The following is a 21,345-nucleotide window of genomic DNA, read 5'->3' on the forward strand; positions in this document are numbered from 1 at the left end:
GACCACTGAAAGAAATCGAATGGGGTTTTCTGTAAGATGTGGGCAAATAATCGAAATTGAAATTGAAACTCAAATTGTATTTGGATTAATTCACTATTTTTTAAAGTTATCGTTGCGGAGGGTACCGTTTTTTTGTTTGTTTGTTTTGTTTTTTTTTGACACACGGTATAAGGTGACGTACAAGATTCATTGGCGTGCCGATAGAGGTACGCAGACAAAAGACAAAAGACAAAAGTTCATTGTGGGATCCATAAACAGCTCCATCGTCTCGGTTCAAGGTGCAAAGACAACATTTTATTCTCATGTTGACTATGAAGTACGTGTAAGTGGCAACGCCCTGTAACATGATTATGACATTACCTTTAGAGAAAAAGTTCTTTTTGCTTAAAAACTGCTTCAAGACCATTCCACATTCTTCTCATTTAGGAGACCTTGCCACTCTAACATCATACCACGTGATCAACAGTATACCCAAAACACAGCATAATTAATTCAGTAGTATCCTTCAGAGTTAATGGAAGTCCTACGCATCCTAAAAGACGAATTAACTGCGGCCTTAGTTATAACACCTATGTGATCACGTTGATGCAGACTATTCTCGAATGCCCTAGACATTTACGACTTCGAGAAATGTCATTATTATATAGCGTCCTTTACGATGTATCTGATTGGACAGTAGCTTAACTACGAGGAGATAATGATTTTGACATTATTGGATTATGATATCAAGTGAACAATGACTTAAAATCTTGGTTTATGATACGCGCACACTCCGTGTGCAGTTATGTACAATGTATGTAAAAGAGTATGTTCTCGAGTATGTATTTAACGGCTCCTGATTTGGTTTGCACTATCACCGCAGACATCTTACTGCAGTACAGAAAACCTCGTTAATACACGCCTTGAATATCTACTGAAAAAAAAAAAACTCATTCACAGGTAAGTGAAGCGAAATAGTACTATCCTATATCAGTTTGTAGTTATATTGACATCCTTTATTCGTCTATCTAAATTTCTGTTCAGCCTGGCTCCTAAGTTTCATCTGCAAAATATCAATTTTCTTGATCCACTTCCCCCTCTTTCTCTTTCCTCTCCCACTTCCTCCAAATCGCGACCTGTCTTGTTTATGAGAAAATTGAAACTTGGAAAATGGCAGATATATAAACTCACAAATGCAGGAATATTATCTTGAAAACAACAGTCTAAATCTTACACTGTAATCACATTTCAGGATGGTCTTGTAATTTCGCTCTCAATGTTTTGCTCAAAGATATCAAAAAGTCCGGCTAAGAATCTCGAAAGATCAGACTAAATTATAAAGTGGAGGTAAAGTTTCTACTTGGTCCTGTATATTTCCCCCCATGTCTCACTTAAGATAATCATTTGTTGGTGTCTTTTCTTTCCTCAGAATTCTTTGCAATGTCTTCATTAGAAAAAGCTGTAACGAAAAGTCGACAATGTCCACTGTGTATCGATCTCCTGAAAACGCCGAAACTTCTGTCATGCGGTCACACTTTCTGCAAGGAGTGTCTCATTTTCCTGTCATACTTAGAAAATTTTCATTTGTTTTGTTTTGTTTTTTTGCTTCAGAATACTTCACAATGTCTTCCTTGGAAAAAGCTGTGTCGAAAAGTCTCCAATGTCCTCTGTGTTTCGATGTCCTGAAAACGCCGAAACTTCTTTCATGCGGTCACACTTTTTGCAAGGACTGCCTCTGTCTCCTTCAAGCTTCGGGCGGGAATCCCAATCATATTACTTGCCCACTCTGCCGCACGAAGACGGGAGTTAAAGATGGGAATGTATCAAACCTTAAGACTAACCTTCAGGTCCAGTCTTTGGTAGACGAGATGGCAGGGGCCATTCAGCCATGCACGGTATGTACCTCGGCGGATCGCCCTGACGCTAAGACCTACTGTCAAAATTGTAAGGCTTACATGTGTGTTAAATGTCACGTGAAGCACAATGAGTGGCCAGCAAACACCACCCACCTGATCGCCACCGTTGAAGACATCAAACAGGGGGGGGGGGGGGGGGCGCTCATCAAAAAGAAGGTTTTATGTCCTAGTCATGACGAGGACGAAGGAGAGCAGTACTGTTCGGATGTCTGCCTTAATTGCCTGAAGATCATGTGTATGAGGTGTCGAATGCTGAATCACCAGCCGAAGGGTCATGAAGTTTTGAGCAACGCCGAGTACAACAAACGAAGATCACAAGAAATTACTGCACTTAGTGAGCAAAGTGAAGTTTGTAAAGATGATTTAGAAACTTTCATCAAAAATGTAAGTCAGAAGAAAACAAACACCATCGCACATATCGACGAGAAAAAGAAAGAAATCAATAAGACTTACGACGAATATGTGAGGAAACTGACGATGAGGAAGGAAAAACTGATTCGACAACTTGAGGAACAGAAGACGCAGGCAGAACAAAAATTCAAGGATATATTGGATGATACTAAGACGCATATTTCAAGAATCAAAGGTTCCTCGGAGTTGGCAAACAAGAGTTTAAAGGCGCCGTTAGAGGGCGGCACAATTGCGATGCACCAGTCACTTTTCGACGAATTGAAGTGTGCAATTTGGAAAGATAAACCAGATCTAACTGACATCAGTCATCTCGCGGCACGTATAAAATGTATTCGATTTCAGTCAAACGCAGCTAGCAACGAGCTTTATCTTGGCAAACTTGAGAGGGTAGAGTGGAGAAAGGTCGCGGAGAAAGAGCTTTATAAAAAGGGTCGTATGAACCAAATGATAGTGACACCTACAGGCCAGATTGCGGTAGGATTTGGCAATGGTGGGGTTTATTACTACACGCCCAACGGTGAGCTATCACCGACAAGTGATCATAAGGACATAAATATTTCAGGCATGGGGTATCTATCAGATGGTCGCCGCGTCATTGTTGACAAGTCAAACAACATGTCCCTTTTCGCTGTAAACGGTGAAAAGTGTGACGTAGAATTTGACACTTTGACATACAGTGAGGGCGGATGGTGCGATGTTTCGGTAGACGGTGAAGATCGCATTTATGTCAGCTACAGAGAAGCTCAGCTGATCAAAGTTTTCATGAAGTCAGGTGGGAAGGCAGTGCGTGAGATACCCTGCAAAGACTACGAACCTTCACATCACTGTCCGTTGAAATCCAACAAGGAGTTTGTCATGCAAACCCATGATAACTCCGTGAAAGTAATCGACGAGTCCGGCACGTTTAAGAGCAGTGTTACGAAGGATGACATCTATTATGCCTATCCAGCAGTTTGCAGCGATGGCTCCATCTTGATAGCCTTGGTTAATAAGAAAGAAAATGTACTTAGCATCGATCATTACTCTAGTGGCCTCAAGTATAAGCAAACACTCTTTGATGGTCAGCGTATTGACATCCCTGAGCGAAAGTGGTTCTGCCTGCAGCAATTCAAAAGTTCAGACGACATTGCTTTCTGCACACCCGACAAACTCTACATTTTTCAGAAATCAGTAACAGAACTGTAAGATACAATAGATTTGTCGTTGGTTTTGAATAACACACACACACACACACATACATACACATAAAATCCGAAGTTATTATGTGCGTGTACTGGTATGGGATGGTGAAGTGATGACGGGATGATGAATAATGGCATGAGACATTTCATATGTATGTGAAAAAGAGCATTCCCATGAAAGAAGGTGATTCAATAGGGTCTTGCTCATATTATAACATTGTAGAGATGTAGGCTATAGAGGGAGGCCTATATGACATTTTACGCTTATAAAAGTCAATACACTTTACTGATGTAATGGGATATGATATTCACGGCTTGTTTGTGTATTAACATCTGCACTGCACTATACCTTGGCGCTAACTCAATGAATTTGAACCGCAATGAGGAACCACATTCATATCCGTTTCTCTTTAATACTACTTTGTATTTTTACATTGCAGTCAAAGTGCGTTAACACTGTTGTTAACGTCCCGTTTAAAATAAGATTTTTTTTTATGCATCTTTTCATGGCTACTTGAGCTGTCTTCATCGGTCATCTTTTCCTGCTGCTTTACTAGAATAAATCGACAGTGAAATGCAAGCTCCGTGATAACTCGGTGTCTTGGTCAGTGGATGAGGGAGACAGAAATCTTCAGTCTACCCATGGTAACTCCCTGGTTGCACCAATTTAGCACCTTCCATACTGGAGGCAATATCAAACATTCACATTGTACACAGCTTACAGGAACGTGGTAGTTTAGTGAACTGCGAGGTTTGTTATCTAAATCTAACTCGATCATTATGTTGCATTAAGAATGTTTAAGATGAAAAAGAAAATCATTCTTTATAGCCGGCGTAATGGTCGTGTGTAAGCACAAGTAGTGTATATATTTATTTTCTTCAAGTCTCCTTTTATGCTCATGTGAGCCATTCATTGAAATAATTAGTAGATGTAGTACATGTATACGTTATGTAACAGCAACAGCGCCGATTTTTTTAATGCAAGAATAGTTTTTTTTTCCCCCCAAGAATAGTTGAGCTATATCTTATATAGATGTTAGATGTCATAATAATGATGTCAATGTATTTGTTTGTTTCTTGTCAATGATGTCTCTGTATATACTTCTTTGTGTATTGCTCATCAAGATGCTACTAATGTTGGCAGTTTACTGGATGGTAAGTGAGGTCAGCAATCTTTTTTTTTTTTATTCCGTCATCCCTTCTCAGCCCTTGTGTAAATATTCTATTAAAGAGGAAGATTGGGTGATAAGTGATAATTGTTAAACGGCGCTGTATTTGATGGAGAGTGAAATAGGGAACGTGTTATTTCATAAGCATCATATCTTATGGGTATCCTAGTTAACAGGGTTCATTTAAATACAATAGTGTATTTGTACTGTATATATGTGTTTCTATAAAGCACACTGGTGCTATTCATACGAAAAAGACTGGAAAACACAACAATGATAAATAGGACAATGTAAAACCAAAATTACAGTCACAAAAGAAGAAGAACAAAAAGCAATACATGTGATAAAGTATTATTCTATTATTTTTATTATTTCCATCTCTTGTACACTTTGACAGACAACAATAACAAAAAATATGAATAATACTGATTTCTATGCCCTAATATTATGATTATGATTGTTATGTATCAACGGATATCATGCTCGAACTCTCTCATCTGTGTCCCCTCTGTATACTTCTGTTCGAGAAAAGAGTCGACAGGGCAATTCAAACCCTGTGGTAAATGTTTGACGGATAACAAGGAAGGATTAGGGTGGTGACATCCCTGGTTGAAAAGACTTACCAATGTCCAACACAAGGGTATATCAAACAGTCACATTGTGCAGAGCTTCAAGGAAGTTTGGTGAATAGTGAGGTTTGTTATATTGAGTAAATCAAACTCGATCACAAGGTTGATAAGGGTGTTTTAGATTTAAACCATTCTTATATAACGGGCTTGATGTTCCAGCCAAAGCACATTGAATATATATTATACATGTATTTGATTTGTTGATATCTTCTATGATGTGATCAATTCGTCGAAATGATACAGGAAGTGTAGTACATGTAGACTAAGACTGTATAAAATCAATGTCTATATAATTAATTGAGCCCAACAGCGCCGTTTGCACTAATGCACGTATATTTGAGCCATAAAGAATTTAGATATAAGATGTCATATTATAATGATGTCAGTGTACGACAGTATTTGTTTGTTACTCATTAATGATGTCAGTGTATGTGTGTTGCTCATCAATGATACCGGTAATGCTGGTTGTTTACTGGATTGTGAGTGAGCTACCATTTTTTTTTTTATTCCGTCATCCCTCCTCAGCCCTTTTGAAAATATTTCAAGAGAAATATTGAACGATGAGTAATTGCTAAATCATTCAGACTGGCAACGTTGTGAAATTGAGAACAAGTCACATAGCTATATGGGTATCCCAGGCAGCAGTGTCCTGGTTCATTTGAAAATATCAAATGGGTTAGTCAAATACCGGTTAGTGATTGGCTAAACACAGTCAAGTGATGGAGGTACACTCGTTATGTTCGCCCATAAAACACAGTCAAGTGATGGAGGTACATTCGTTATGTTCACCCATGGGCGAACATTCTGGTAACGTTCTCCCATGGGAAAACATTTTCACGTAACAAATGACAGAAGGCCATGGACCGCGGGCACAGTAACTTTGTTTGGCTCTGCTTTGCTGCGCGAGCGAGAGATCGAGTGCGTTATGCTGGAGCTGGTGGTTGACGTTGACGTATTTGACGTATTTGACTATTAAATGTTAAACCCATAATTATTAATATAACAGATGATGACTTTTGTTGTCGGGAACATGTAGCAAACGTTCCACCCTCAGGGTCTGAAATGCTATTTCGGGAGGCTATAAGTCCCTCGACTTCGTCTCGGGACTTATAACCTTTTTCAATAGCATTTCAAACCCTTCGGGTGGAACATTCGGTATATTCCCTCCCCGCCAGCCATCATCTATTATAATGTTTTGCATGTTGTTAAGTTTTGTAGCATGTGGGCTGGTTTCTGTTTTCTACGTAAGTCATGTAAGTAGTCAATCAATTCATTCTCTGACACAATTTATAAATGCAACTTTTCCTCTAAAGCATAATATTGCAATTAGTAGGAAAATATAAAAACTGTACTTTTTGTGAGAGGCAAACCTTTAACTCTTTATGTGCCATGGCGAAAACCCCCTGTGTGCCACGTTATTCCGAGACACGAAGGTAGTCATGCTTTGAGAAAGAATTCTGTTTTTCTAATTTGTATAACCTCTACAAATTTCTGTTAAGATGGGCATAATAGTAAGCAAAGTTAAAGAGGAATGCCAAACTTTGTTTCGATGTAAATTTTATGACGAATCTATTTTCAATTTCTCTTTCGAATGACCAGTTGCTACATTACTGTACATTTCCCAATGAGGCCATCAGCCAAGTCAAGATATGCTTATGCTGAAGGTTCCCTGCTTCCTTATTGAATCAAATTTACTGCCTTATCTGTATTACATTATGTAACTATAAATGTTTAACAAAGACATTTATTATGCATGTAGTATAAACTGCACTTTTGTGTTGCTCCTCTGTCATTTGGTTGTATTTTCTTTAAATTTGACACACTGATGTAATTCATTTTGATGTGATTTGGTATGAGAAGCAAAATAAATACGAATGAACGAATGAACTTGTGTCATCAACAAAAATCATTAATAGAGAAATATAAACAAAGTTTTTGTTATAGAGGCAACAAAATTGGTTGTTGGGCTATTGACCTGGATAGACAGTTACGTTCTAAAAGAATATGGGACTCTTGTCCAGAATCTCAAAAGAGGACGTTGGTGAAATATCTGTTGTAATGCCTGGCTAGTATTGCACTTTAACCTTGCTTCAAGGAAGATGGGTCTTCACTCCAAAATTGCAACTATTATGGGAGGAAATGACTTGGCCTATGTGCACTTATCTGCCTTGTAACTTTCAATTTTCTTAGAGTATGTGCATGAACAATAATCAGAACGTTTTGTTTACAACTTTTAAATGATAATTATTTTTGGTTGTTAACTGAGCAGCAGTCATGGCAGTTGTTAATAATTTTGTTTTCAGGTTGAAAATTTTGCTCTTGTTGGATGCAAAACATGAATATCGAATGAAACCATTTATTTATAGATATTTCGAGAGTTTGAAACAAAATTGTCAATCAAATTGTTCGAAGTGTAGAAAACACTTTAGAAGAAAAGGCAGAACTTACACAAGATTTAATGACATCTGTATAGTGAAGGGAAAATATCAAAACTTATAGGCCAATGTCCTCGGCTTTTTAGTTATTGCTATAGGGCCTACTTAGCAATTGCTAAGGGAGAGACAATATTGAGAACAAATGGAAAAAAAGGAAGTTTTCAAAGAAATAGTGGAGCTTTTTATGATCATTAGTGGACATCTGATTTTTCTTTTGTATTTTCCTGGTCAAACCGGCACACGACTAGAAGCGTATGGTAAAGCAAACATCATACCCAACAGCGCGTCGCATGTCATATCAAAATCATGTTATTCTGATATTCCATAGGGGGAAAAAAAGTTACAAGATACAATAATTTTGTGGCATTGGCCATCGCATGCTGCATATTGCGTAACAAAATAGTAACTAATTACCACTCTTACGAAGGTAAGCGGCAAAAAGTAATGAGATGGGCACGATTCGTTAGTTGGGAAGTGGAGAGGTTACGGCAGACCGACTGCGGGACGACTGCACATTAAGCGATCTATGAAACAAATCTTTTCGTCTCAGGTGCTTAAGGTGTGAAAACGTAATTTATCATCATGTTGACTTTGGCAGCAGTAAGCCTACTTGTTGCTGCGCCCGACATGATCGTGAGTACAGTTCAATGAAGATTTTACTTTAAAATTGAGTAAAGAGGATGGGGAGGGGGGGGGGGGTCAACGGTACGAATGTAGCATACATATTTCTCTTTCTACTAGTACATGATTATTGGCGGACGGGCTGCTTCAACATCTATATGGCTAGTGAGCATTGGAACGAACAGATACGACCTAAAACGTATATGATATATCGTAAGAATCGTTCGTCGAGAAGATCATTTCGAAGTAGAATGCTTTAGGAAGACATGTTTGCGAAGATGATGAATTACAAGACAATCAACGAAAAAGATGATCAAGCCAGACGCCATACCTACAATTTTCGTTCGTCGGCCATGTACAGTATGATAACTTATTTTGCTTCATAAATTTCTTATATTACATACGGGTGAAATACACAATTGAAATAAAACTGTCCTGCTGAAATTGGCAAACACTCGTATGCTATAATAGCGTGAGTAAAGTGAGATACCAAGTTCAGCGCAGTGTGTGTACTGCGAGAGGATCGATTGTGAGGCTGCTACGTCACTCACGACAGTTTGTGGGTAATTGCGCAATGAAGCCATCTGGCTAGAACTAGGCTGAGTCTTGCAAAAAAAAAAAAATAATTAAGATACTTCCATGGCGCGTTTTGTTAGATTGAAATACAATTCCAATGTGTTCTATTATTCTTATACTCTCCCCTCGAAAGACTGATAAATAGTCCGACCCTTCCCTTCAACTATGAGGGGAACAAAATTAATATGAGACTACCATTAGAAGTACACAGTGACTAATCCAAAGTTCACATTAGCTCACATCCGTTTGCCACAATGTACTCGGGATTCTCGAGCATCCTGATTTAACTCTTTGTGTGTCACGTTTGTTTCCTGTCCATAGACATGTGTGTGAGATTTGTGCACATTAAATTGACTTATTAGAACAAAAACGGTTAAAAGCGTCTGATTTGGTTTGAACTATTACGGCAGACATCTTTCTATGTATGAGTTCAGTACAGAAACCCCGTGAGTACACACCAGGATTATCTATCGGAATACACATTCACGAGTAAGTGAAATGAAAAATCAACATCCTATTTCAGTTTGTAATCACTGCATTTTTCGTCTTAGTTTCTGTTGAGATTGACTCCTACATACGGTTTTGTCAAATGTTCTTATATTTTTGAAACCATCATTGGAATTATTTTCTGGCATGTATTACCTGTATACTTGTCTTCCTTATGCTTTGTTTTGCGAGTTTTTTTCCAGCCCTTTTTCAACAGTAATACCATAACTTCTATACGTCTCCTCCATACCTTAGCAGGATAAATATGATGATTATGTATTTTAATTTTGTGGATAATATAAGGTAATGATGTTATGTCGTGTCTCCTCCCCCCCCCCACCTCTCTCTCTCTCTCCCTACCCTCTCTTCCTCCTCCTCCTCTTCCTGCCCCTCATCTCTTTTCTCTCTCTCTTTTTACTCTTTTGTCCTTTTCTTGTTTGATCATTCCATAGCCCTGCTTGATGGGCTGCGTGATGGGCTGCGTCATGGATGTAACGCCTTAAGCTTCTCTACAAAGAAAAATGTCGGCTCTTCATGGAAACTACTACCTTAATATGTGATAAGTAAATATTTTTCCTGGGAAGAACAAATGTGAACTCATGAAGAACTTAGTGTTGGAAATAACGTGAAGTTTGCGACCTTTTTGTGAAGACGGCAACATGAATGAATGTGCCATCGTTTACTGAGGAGTCCTGCTAGTCCCACATGCACTACCAAGGGCTCCAAGAAAGCAGTGACTCTGTGAGTATCATATACTACATGTGGGACTCTGACATTGTTGTTACGACTTCATTGCAACATCAGCCTTCTGCTCCTATTTCTGAGTCTGTCATAATTTGCAACCTCATACCGGATATATGCTATACGCACATACTTTATTTGCAACTTTGCTGTACCTCAAGTACCTGGTCACTTTGGAAACTGATGCTCCTTTTGGATAATGCCGACCCCGAAGACACGTTTTCTGAATAAAATTACACATTCAGCAGTTGTTTCACTATTTGGTGCGTGACCAATAGAAATTTGACAATTCAATTTCAATTAACACTGAAGTGTAACTGTATCCTGTACTGCTTATCAAAGTTCTGTGTTTGCATCAATTACATTCGGGAACTCCATTTCCAAAATGGCGACTGACGAATCAACACAAGAATCAACACAAAGGCTGATTGAGGAGATGTTCGCGCCCTTTAAGGCCGAGAACAAGGATATGCTTCGTTCTATTCAAGCAACAATCGAGGATTCAGTCCAAAAGGAATTCTCCAAATTGCACGATCGCCTGGATGAGCAGCAAAGCAAGCTCATGGATTTGGAACGTGAGAACACAACTTTGGCGCAGGAGATCAAGAGTCTCAGGAGTACTGTTGACAGGCAGCAGAGCGAACTCGGCAATCTTCGTCATTCCTCGGATGAGCTCGAGCAATACTCGAGAAGAAACTGCCTTCAGTTCTTCGGGATCGCCGAAAGTACACAGATGACATTGTCTGCGACATTGTCAACAAGCGGCTGGGGGTTACCATGACAGCAAGTGACATAGACCGTTCGCATCGAATTGGGAACCCGAACAAAGCGCCCGCATCCATCAATGGACCGCACGGAATGAAACGGCCACGTCCAATCGTAGTCAAGTTTGTGTCATACAGGACCAGGCAATTAGTCATCTCAAATCGCCGTCGATTGAAAGGCTCTGGTGTTGTCATACAGGAACATCTGACGAAAGTGAACCGCGAACTCCTCAACAATGTACAAAAACACCCGAAAGTGGAAACTGCTTGGACAAGCGATGGTCGAGTGATTGCGAAGTTCAAAGCGACAAACAACAGAACAATAAACAGAATGATTCGCAACGCATCTGACCTTTCTTCCCTCTAAAGCTTTCATGATTTGCATCCATGTGCTGACTTCATGTCGATTTTTGCCTCCAAATAAGTCTGCTGTCTTTTTTGACTATCAATACTCGACGTCCTTTTGTAATAATTTTCTGGCTTTTCATATTTAAATGGTTATTTTGTAGTTATTGTATTTGTTTTGCATTCATACAAGGCATGCCCGTAAAATTTCCATGTGTTGTTTGTAGAAAATCGGTAAAAAATAATCAATACGCTATGAGATGTGTGTACTGTGATAACTGGGGCCATCTGAAATGTTCTAACATGTCATTAGATTTTTTCGCATCAAATGCTGATTGGATATGTGACAACTGTTTGTGGGATCAATTACCACCTCTTGAATCTCCAGATGTACCAACCATAACACAAAACAGAAGGTGCACATCGTTCCATGACACACTCAGTTCACCCGTCCAAGCCAGTCAGAAAGGGGCAAATACATATTCTTTCAAGTCTGAATCAAAAGGGATTATAGGAAATGCTGAATGTAAATTCAACAAGGTGAAGGGTTTTAAGATAGCCCATTTAAATTGTGTGTCTCTTCTAAAATATTTTGATGAAATTAGAAATTTTATACTGCGAACAAATATTGATATACTGACTCTTAGTGAGACTCATCTGTCCGCGGACATAGATGATGGTGAACTTGTTGTCCCTGGTTACTGTTTACTGAGGCGTGATAGAAATCGCCATGGCGGGGGTGTAGCTTCTTACGTAAAGAATGAGATCAATTTTGTCGCTAGGCAAGATCTCATTGAGCATAATTCAGAACTGGAAATGATTATTATCGAAATCAAACAAAGTAAGAGCAAACCCTTTTTTGTTATTAATTGGTACCGCCCTCCTAACTCCAAAGCTGAGGTATTTAATGATTTTGAAATTGTTATCAATAACATAGATAATTTAAATGTGGATTATATTTTACTTGGAGATCTAAATTGTGATGCATTGAGTGACAGAAAGTCATGGCAAACTACCAGACTATTTGATATAATGGATTTGTTTAATTGTACTCAGTTAATTTCGCAATATACAAGGGTAACTGCGACCTCCACTACTGCAGTAGATTTGATATTTACTAATTGTCCGGATAAATGTTCTTCTAGCGGAGTCATTGAAATATCACTGTCAGATCATTACATGATATATTGTATTATTGGTAAAACAACCAGTGAACCTCAAGACAACCATCGATACAAGATAAATTGAGATTTCAGACGTTTTAGCCCTGAAGCATTCATCAGTGATGTAAGTGATATTTGTTGGAATTCTGTGTATGAATGCAATTGCCCTCAGGAAGCATATGACATTTTTATATCTTTGTTGATAGAAGTCATTGATAAGCATGCACCAGCACACAAGCGGAGGGTAAGAACAAAAGAATCGCCGTGGATGACGAAAGATATTCTAACTTCGATTCGCTCCCGGGATCGCCTTAAAGCTAAAGCTAAAAAGAGTAATTCTACGCATGACTGGGATATTTACAAAAGGGCACGCAATGATGTAACTGAGGCAGCTCGGAAAGCTAAAAGGGAATTTATAACCAAGAAGATTAACTCAGCTAAAAACAGTTCCAAAGAAATATGGAACTCGCTGAAGTATATAACGCCAAATAAGAAAAATAGTCAGCCTATAAATAGTATTATGATCGATAATGTGCCTACTCACGGCAAAGAGCTGGCGAATGCTTTCAATGAGTTCTTCATAAACATTGGTACTAGTGTTCAGAACGGAAGTCATGAATCAAAGGCAGCTGATCATTTTGAAAAAGTAACATCAAATTTTGTTTTTAATACTGTTTCAGTTATTGATGTCATGAAACTTTTGACCGCTCTGCCATGTGATAAGGCGACCGGACCCGATGGTGTACCAGCCAAAGTTATCCCTCCCATAGCACACATTATTGCGTCACCACTTACTCATGTTATAAATCGATCCTTTGATGAAGGCATTTTACCACATCAATGGAAAATAGCTCGAGTGACCCCCATATTCAAAGGTGGTGACAAAAGTATTTTGGGTAATTACCGGCCAATATCTCCGTAATTGGAAAAATAATGGAGAAAATTGTTTGTAACCAGGTACAACATTATTTATTACAGAATAATATACTTTCCAACTGCCAGTCCGGCTTTAGACGAAAATTTTCTACACAGACTGCTCTTCTTAATGTAACAGAAAATTGGTTCTCAGAGATAGATAAAGGGGAATTAGTTGGTGTTGTTATGATAGACCTGAAAAAGGCGTTTGACACTGTGGATCACGCAATATTATTGCATAAATTGAAATTGTATGGTTTTGATGATAAAGAAGTAAAGTGGTTTGAAAATTATTTGTGCTGTCAAAGAAAACAATTTACATGTATAAATGGCATTTCATCCTCTGTGAGAAATGTAACCTGTAGTGTACCCCAAGGCTCGCTCCTCGGGCCGCTGTTATTTCTATTATATACAAATGACATCCCTATCAAAGTAAAAAAGTGTAAACTGTCTTTATATGCAGATGACACGTGTTTGTTTTATTCAAATAAGGACCCAAACGTAATATATGAAATGATGAATTATGATTTGAAGATTATTTCAAAGTGGTTGAACGTTAATAAGTTGGTTTTAAATGTTGCAAAGTGTGAAAATAGATTGAAGAAATGGAACAATATAAGTGGTGATTTTTGTGTGTATATAAATGACACACCTATTATGAAAGTGAATGTTTGTAAATATTTGGGAGTTTATATTGATGGGAATTTATCATGGAATAGACATATTGAATATCTGAGATCAAAAGTAGTGAAGAATCTGTATCTATTAAAAAGAATACGATATTTCATTACTCAGAAAACAGCTGAATTATTTTACAAATCTGTCATACAAGCTCATTTTGATTATTGTTCTGTGGTGTGGGGAAACACCAACAAAACAAATTTAGATAAGTTGCAATCTCTCCAAAACCGATCCTTGAGGGCAGTGTTGAAGGTGAACCAGTTATTCCGAAGTAGATTATTGTATTCTTCATTGAAATTAGATCGATTGCACATTCGCAGATCAAAGCATTTAGCTCAAGTTATGTATCGATGTGTTCATCATACTGCCCCACCGTATTTGAATCAACTTTTCAGAGTACGTCAATCACATTATGCCACAAGGTCGGGCGACATGCAATTGAATATTACACGCCCTAAAACAGATTATGGTAAAAGATGTTTTGTATATAAAGGTGTTTCTTTATGGAATGATTTAGTTCGACATGTTTCTTCTGATGATTCTATTGATACATTCAAAAAACAATTACATAAATATATAAAATAAGTATAAATATAGGATGCTTAACCGGATGGAGTTTAAGCCATTCCCTTTTTTTACTCATCAATTCACAGTCAAAATATCTCAGCAATACCGATTCTCTTCTGTATTTGAAATTCAGTGTTACATGCCCTTATTTTTTTCTTCTTTTTCTTTATGTTGTAATCTAAGGCCTTGTAGATAATGTTTTTCTTTCCTTTTCTACTTTTGTGTCTGAAACAAGCTATCATGGTGAATATACCTTGTTTCTTGCTCTTTGCATATTATGTGATGTATATCCTTGTCATACTGTACGTATAATGTTTGTATTTTTAATCAATGTGTGGACCCCTCTGAAAACCAGCCTTTGGCTGACGAGGGTGTTCCACCCCATGAGTGGAAAATAAAAATTGAATTGAATTGAATTGAAATTGATCGCTGTTTAGAGAACTTCAACTGGGAAATATTGTGGATAATTATATTCTTATACATAATTGCCGGACTGTAATGTTGGCCACAAAACATTGTTTGGTTATTGAAGTTACCTTTACAATGTCAGTTAAGATCAATTTGTTGCTTGCTTAGTGGAAAGTGATATATAATCATGTGTTAGGTATGAAAATATCATAGTCGAAACGTAGGCCCTCTATATAGTAAGTCGACTTCACAACTCAAGCAGATGCAGTGCCCCTGCGTTTTCGTTTTTTCGTTTCAAACGATATTTTGCCAGTTTGAATTCAAAAACTATATTCACATCACAAAACCAATGTTTGCCAAAACCTGCTTAGAAATGTCGCTAGGTGAGGTCTAGGAGAAAATGTGAAGTTTGTGGTTGGGAATGTAAGTTTTCCCTTTAAATATGTCACAGTTAGGGATTTTTTTTTTCCTTAGAATTCTTCTGCTACGAATCTCGGAACACGAGATTAGAACGAATCAAAAGAGAAGAGGTTAAGGGTTTACTTGATCCTTTAGAGTTTTCTTATATCGTACTTAGGGAAATGTATTTTTCGTTTTATTTCGTTTTTGCTTTAGAATACATCGCAATGTCTTTATTAGAACAAGATGTGTCGAAAAGTCTCCAATGTCCACTGTGTATCGATCTCCTGAAAACACCAAAACTTTTGTCATGCGGTCACACTTTCTGCAAGGACTGCCTCTGTCTCCTTCAAGCTTCAGGCGGGAATCCCAATCATATTTCCTGTCCACTCTGCCGCAAGAAGACGGAGGTGGAAGACGGGAATGTATCAAACCTTAAGACTAACCTTCAGGTCCAGTCTTTGGTAGACGAGATGGCAGGAGCCATTCAGCCATGCACGATATGTGATTCTGAGGAACGCCCCAACGCGAAGACCTACACACAGAGAAATTAGGGTTCTATTAGGGTTCTTATTTTCACCCTACGAGCAAATCTAACTAAGTGGCACCTTATAGGGTTCGGGATGGATGTAGGGGTGCAAATCCGAACCCTAAAGGGAGCCAAGTCTTAAGGGATCGAATTTGGAACCATTCCATAGTCTTTCCCGAAAGCTGACATGTAGGATTGTGGGTGTTGAATGGTGTTTGCTTAAAATGCCACACTATTTTTGGATATTATGGTATATTTTTATTTGAAAATATAACTACACGTTGTTAAAGAGTAACAGTGTCATCAGTAATACTGTACTAAAAAAATTACTACTTGAATTAAACATTTGTTTTTTCTTCTCGCACCGGGATCAAGAATATCATTTCAATGACGTTATCATAGAGAGAAAGCAAACGAGTACAAGTACACGTATTATACGTGCACGCGTGGACCGTTGAGCACTTGGTCAATGGCAAAGCTAAAATTGCATGCGCACGCCACGCCGTAGGTCGCGCGGTATACGTACGTGCATACTACTGAAGTTCCTCGTTTGGAATGGACAGACGATCATGAGGTTGGGGTGATGAATTAATCTTTTTGATGAGCCAAACGTTGTGAGTAGATAATTGTACTGTAATTCCGTTGAAAATATTTCACAGTAATCGATGATGATATGTGTGAATTATGCTCATAGAATGCCGAGTGGTGAAAACTGATGCGAAAGAGTTGTATCGAGGTACATGTGTACTAACATGTCAGAAGTGCGATCATACCTACAGTAAAGCATAGCGAATAAGTCAATGAAAGTGCACGGTAATACGGAAAGCCTCAACCAAGGCTTCCTATATATGAAGAGTTTGTTCGCAAAAACCGATAAGTCCATTTTTGAAGATTTTGAAGTATGGTCTCTGTCATAAAGTACAAAATGATACATTTTAAATGATATATTGGTCACTACATATAAAGGTACATTTTTGAAGTTATGGTCAAAAAGAAGCAAAATTTTTCTTATTTTTCTTGACCTTTAATCTTTTCTTCTCTACTTTCATATCTACACGTAGCCGTTTTTTTATTGATTCAAGTTGTAAATCTTATCGTATTTTGTATTCATGTTTGTTTCAATTCAGTTACAAACCAATGATTATAAATGATTACATATATTTACATCACAATATTTCTTAAGGGATCATTTTCAATAAGCCTACTTTGTGCTTCTCATGATTCCGCCACTTTCATATTTGACACCATGTATTTTTGTTTGTTTGTTTGTCTGTTTGTTTTTAATGCAAAGTTTGTAAACCAATTATGAAAGTGGAAATAAATGAAATGAAATGAAATATCTCTATTTGGCAAATATGGACTTTTTGTTATGGTTTTTGTGAACAAACTCTTCATATATATATAATATATATATATATATATATATATATATATATACATATATATATACATATATATATATATATATATATACATATATATATATAAAGAGCCATACATATACATAAACATCAGTTGTGAACATTTTTTCCCAATATGCAGCAGAAACGTATCAACAATACAACCGTACAATGAGTAATAAAGTAGGGCTACTTAACAGCTTAAGCGTGGCTTGATTGGCGTGCAGCTCTCGTACATACACATATAGAAAAAAAATAGGAGGGAGGGATGACTTGCGTAGAGATAGGATAGTTGAAAGGAGAAAGAGAAAGGTGAGGTCTGTCTGCTTTCACTTACACAAAGTTAATTCACCTGGATCAATGATCTGTAAGGCATGAACAAAAATATTTTGTAACTGAGAGTCCGAGGTACAGGTGAACAGTTACAGTTCATGGCTGGTTACATGATTACATAATAGATGAAATGTGGTGATATTTAAGTAATTTGGTGTATTATAAACTAACAATGAAATTAATACTAAAAAAACCGATAAGTCCATATTTGCCAAATGGAGATATGTGCGATTAAAGGTCAAGAAAAATAAAGGGAATTATAAAAAAAAAAAAATTGCCTCTTTTGACCATAACTTCAAAAAGGCACCTTTATATGTAGTGACTAATATATCCTTTAGAAGGTATTATTTTGTACTTTATGACAGACACCGTACTTCAAAATCTATAAAAATGGACTTAATGGACTTTTTTTTTTGCGAACAAACTCTTCATATAAAATAAATTTAACACAGTCTTTTGACTTGCATAAACAACGATATGACAGAAAATTAATGATATTATATACAGTATGCATGTCTACGCAGCAGTGATAAAAATAACATTTGTAGTTAAGAAACGATTATGCAGAGGGCCGCCATTTTTTTTTTCTTTTGGGAGTTGTACAACGCTTTTGTAATAGCGCGACATGCACCATATGTTTTAAGCGATAACCGGAATTAGTCTAACAGACAACAAAAGAGAAAAGCAATGATTATAAAATCAACCTATTGACAAATATCCCGTGAGCTCCCTGGTCTAGGAAACTGTAAAGCAAACTAATCCCCAAGAAAAATACAATGACCCCAGAGAGTTAAAAGATATTTTGCGATGGTATCATTGTTGCTAAAGATAGGGTAGTCTTGTATTATGAAGTCTCTTCTCACACACACACATACAGACACACATAATATACTACATAAATTTATATGACTGTGCATTACTAAAGCAACAAAAAGTTGCATGCACTGATTTGAGGTTAGGACTTAAATTAGGTGGAATGGGTCAACCCAGCCAATCTTGAGTCTTTCATATTCTCTGAAAGAGCAAGACCTAGTTTTCTTTTACATCATACTAAATTTTGGAATCATAAACAGGACTGGAACTTGTGTACCAGCTGTTTTGCTCGAACACGTTTTGGTGGATATGTGACTAGGTGTTTCTCAAAGAGTCCCCTAAACTTTACATTCTATTCTTAAAAAAAAAAAAAAAAAAACCCTGTCCATACTCTTCACTTTCAACTCCCATAACTTTAGAAAGAATAATGCCACTGCATTGAAAGTTGACATTAATCATTTGCAGAATGTGTTGACAAAGCATGCTTGATTTCAGTTTGATGTAATAACCCCCACATTGTACTTGCTCCGGTGGTTAACATCCTGTTGTTGTTGGGTTTTTTTTTCCATTCATTTCACACAGCTAGCACAGCTTGGTGAAGATTAAGCCCTCGAATAAGCCTTGTACTTCAGAGCCTGCCTTCTCAATTCACACTTTCCAAAGTGTGTTTTCTTTCAAATGTTAGGAGAGGTTATGAGAATCCATGCATCAGCGTAAAGTCTGCTCTTTCAGAATCTGCTCTTGACTAAAAATCCATTTCTGGTGACTTGTTGTTAATCTTTGTGATGCAGGGTCATATATAAATATATGATATTGCTTATTAGGTAAGTGTTCGAGACCGATATTTTGATATTGCCAATTCGTTGAGCTTCTTTTAAGAAATCAAATTTTATGTATTTGACAAAACAAAAATCTGTAGATATACCAGAATTTTACAAAGAGCGTTTGAAAATTTGGCAAAAGGGCATACTTTCAGATACATGCGTCAATCCTCAATAGAGAGGGGTGTACTTCGTAATATGAAAATTGGTCAAAAGTGTAAAGGGAAACGCCATTTTCGCGTGTTTATCAGTTGAAGAATAGAATTTTAGAAAAAAAAAACATGTGTGTGTGTGTGTGTGTGTGTGTGTGTATGTGTGCAAGATTAATATGTTTATTGTATTTTTCTTCAGGGCTGAACATTTCCCCACTTTTGTATGCATAATAACAAATGTGTAATAAAATTATGTTGGAAAGTTTAGAGCAATTTGTACGTCAAAATCTTAATTATATGAAGGATATATACACACGCAAAATCCGTGCATTGTTATGACTGTATGCAATGATGGGATTATAAACACTCCGTTCACATTACCTGGACATTTAAAGTTTACATAATGATTATTGGAAGGTTATTATGTTCAAACCCTTCAGAATGATGAAGCGATGAGACTTTGTCCGATTTCTTTGTAAATATCATTAAGTCAAAGTGTTATGTTTATGTTCATTAAGTAAATGTACCATTCAAATTCAAATTCAAATTCAAATTCAAACTTTATTGATTCAAATTCAAACCATGATTGATTAATGTTTATTAGTGACTCGCCAAGCAGAATTATACGCAAGGCGAACTATACCGTCGCTTATGAAACATGTAGCATTTACAGTGGAATTAAAGTGTAAATACATGTTTCTTTTTTACAGTAAACCACTTCACCCCGACACTTCATCATCACACCACTCCATCTAGTCTAGCTTCTGGGGGTGTTTCATAAAGCTGTTCGTAAAGTTACGAACAACTTACAAGCGACTGGTGATCAGTTCTTGTGCTGAATTATGGACATTCTGATAAGTATAGCAAATCAGAACTGATCACCAGTCGCTCGTTAGTTGTTCGTATTAAACTTTACGAACAGCTTTATGAAACAGGGCCCTGGACTCTTTTTACTCGTAGCGGTGATTCAGTGTACGCGACAAGCCGTGTGAGGGCGTGACACCCGAGTTGCGCCCTCTCTTGGTTTATCGCACCAAGGAAAGGATACGGAGCCCAGACTACACCTCATCACGCGTTCGAACCACGACGGGATAGAGAATAGTTATACAGCGCTTTCATAACAGAGCTTCACGTCATAAAAATGGAACCTTGAGAATTATGTTAATCGTTATACATTACAAGACATGATGAAATGGTATGATTGTTGACGATTTTTGCAAGACAAACTTTAAGCGCTCTGCACTGTTGTAAAAAAAGAAAGAAATCATGTGTCAGATGAAAACAGCACAGAGCTGGATATCCTGTTGCGTTTTATTTATTTTTTTTTTAGAGCAAACAAGAACGTTTATATTTTTTTTTTTTTTTTGTAAGTTTGTTTGTAATGAATGTCCTGACTATCTTTGACATCTCATCTTGTCATAACGACATCAGTTTCGCACCGGTGATAATATTTGTATGTGTGTATGTGTATGTGTGAGAGAGAGAGAGAGAGAGAGAAAGAGAGAGAGAGAAGGTTTCGGTGTGAGTTTAAAACGCCGTGGTATTTCCAATGCCAATCGGTACTATACGCGTATATACACTTGAATACAGAGAGACAAATATTTTAAGTATAGTCGGTGTAAACAAAATGCCTACAATATAATGAGTGTAACAATACACCACTGCATCCAGGGTCATACAGGTAATCTGCCTTTTTTGTAAAATCCACAGCGAGGTTAAACTGAATTAGTCACTATTAATAGTTTGGTTTTCGTCATTTCTTCTTTTACTTTGGTTTCAAGGCTCTTTTGTTTTTGCATGATATAACAACAATGGAATCCTAACGCTGTGCCATCGATTGTCGTTTCTATATCATGCGAGTCTCTATTTTATTTTTTAATCCAAAGAAAATATCGTTGAGACATGATTTCA

At 37.2% G+C, this 21,345-nt stretch overlaps 1 protein-coding gene across 1 annotated transcript; it reads left to right on the forward strand.

Annotated features, from left to right (window-relative positions):
• The first annotated feature begins 1,601 nt into the window (after positions 1-1,601).
• Positions 1,602-3,491, forward strand: LOC140233673 (uncharacterized). The gene has a single exon (XM_072313772.1). It carries the CDS (start codon positions 1,602-1,604, stop codon positions 3,489-3,491), a length of 1,890 nt encoding a protein of 629 aa, XP_072169873.1.
• The last annotated feature ends 17,854 nt before the right edge of the window (positions 3,492-21,345 follow it).

The sequence above is a fragment of the Diadema setosum genome, chromosome 10 (genome assembly GCF_964275005.1).
Source record: "Diadema setosum chromosome 10, eeDiaSeto1, whole genome shotgun sequence".
Taxonomy (NCBI): domain Eukaryota; kingdom Metazoa; phylum Echinodermata; class Echinoidea; order Diadematoida; family Diadematidae; genus Diadema; species Diadema setosum.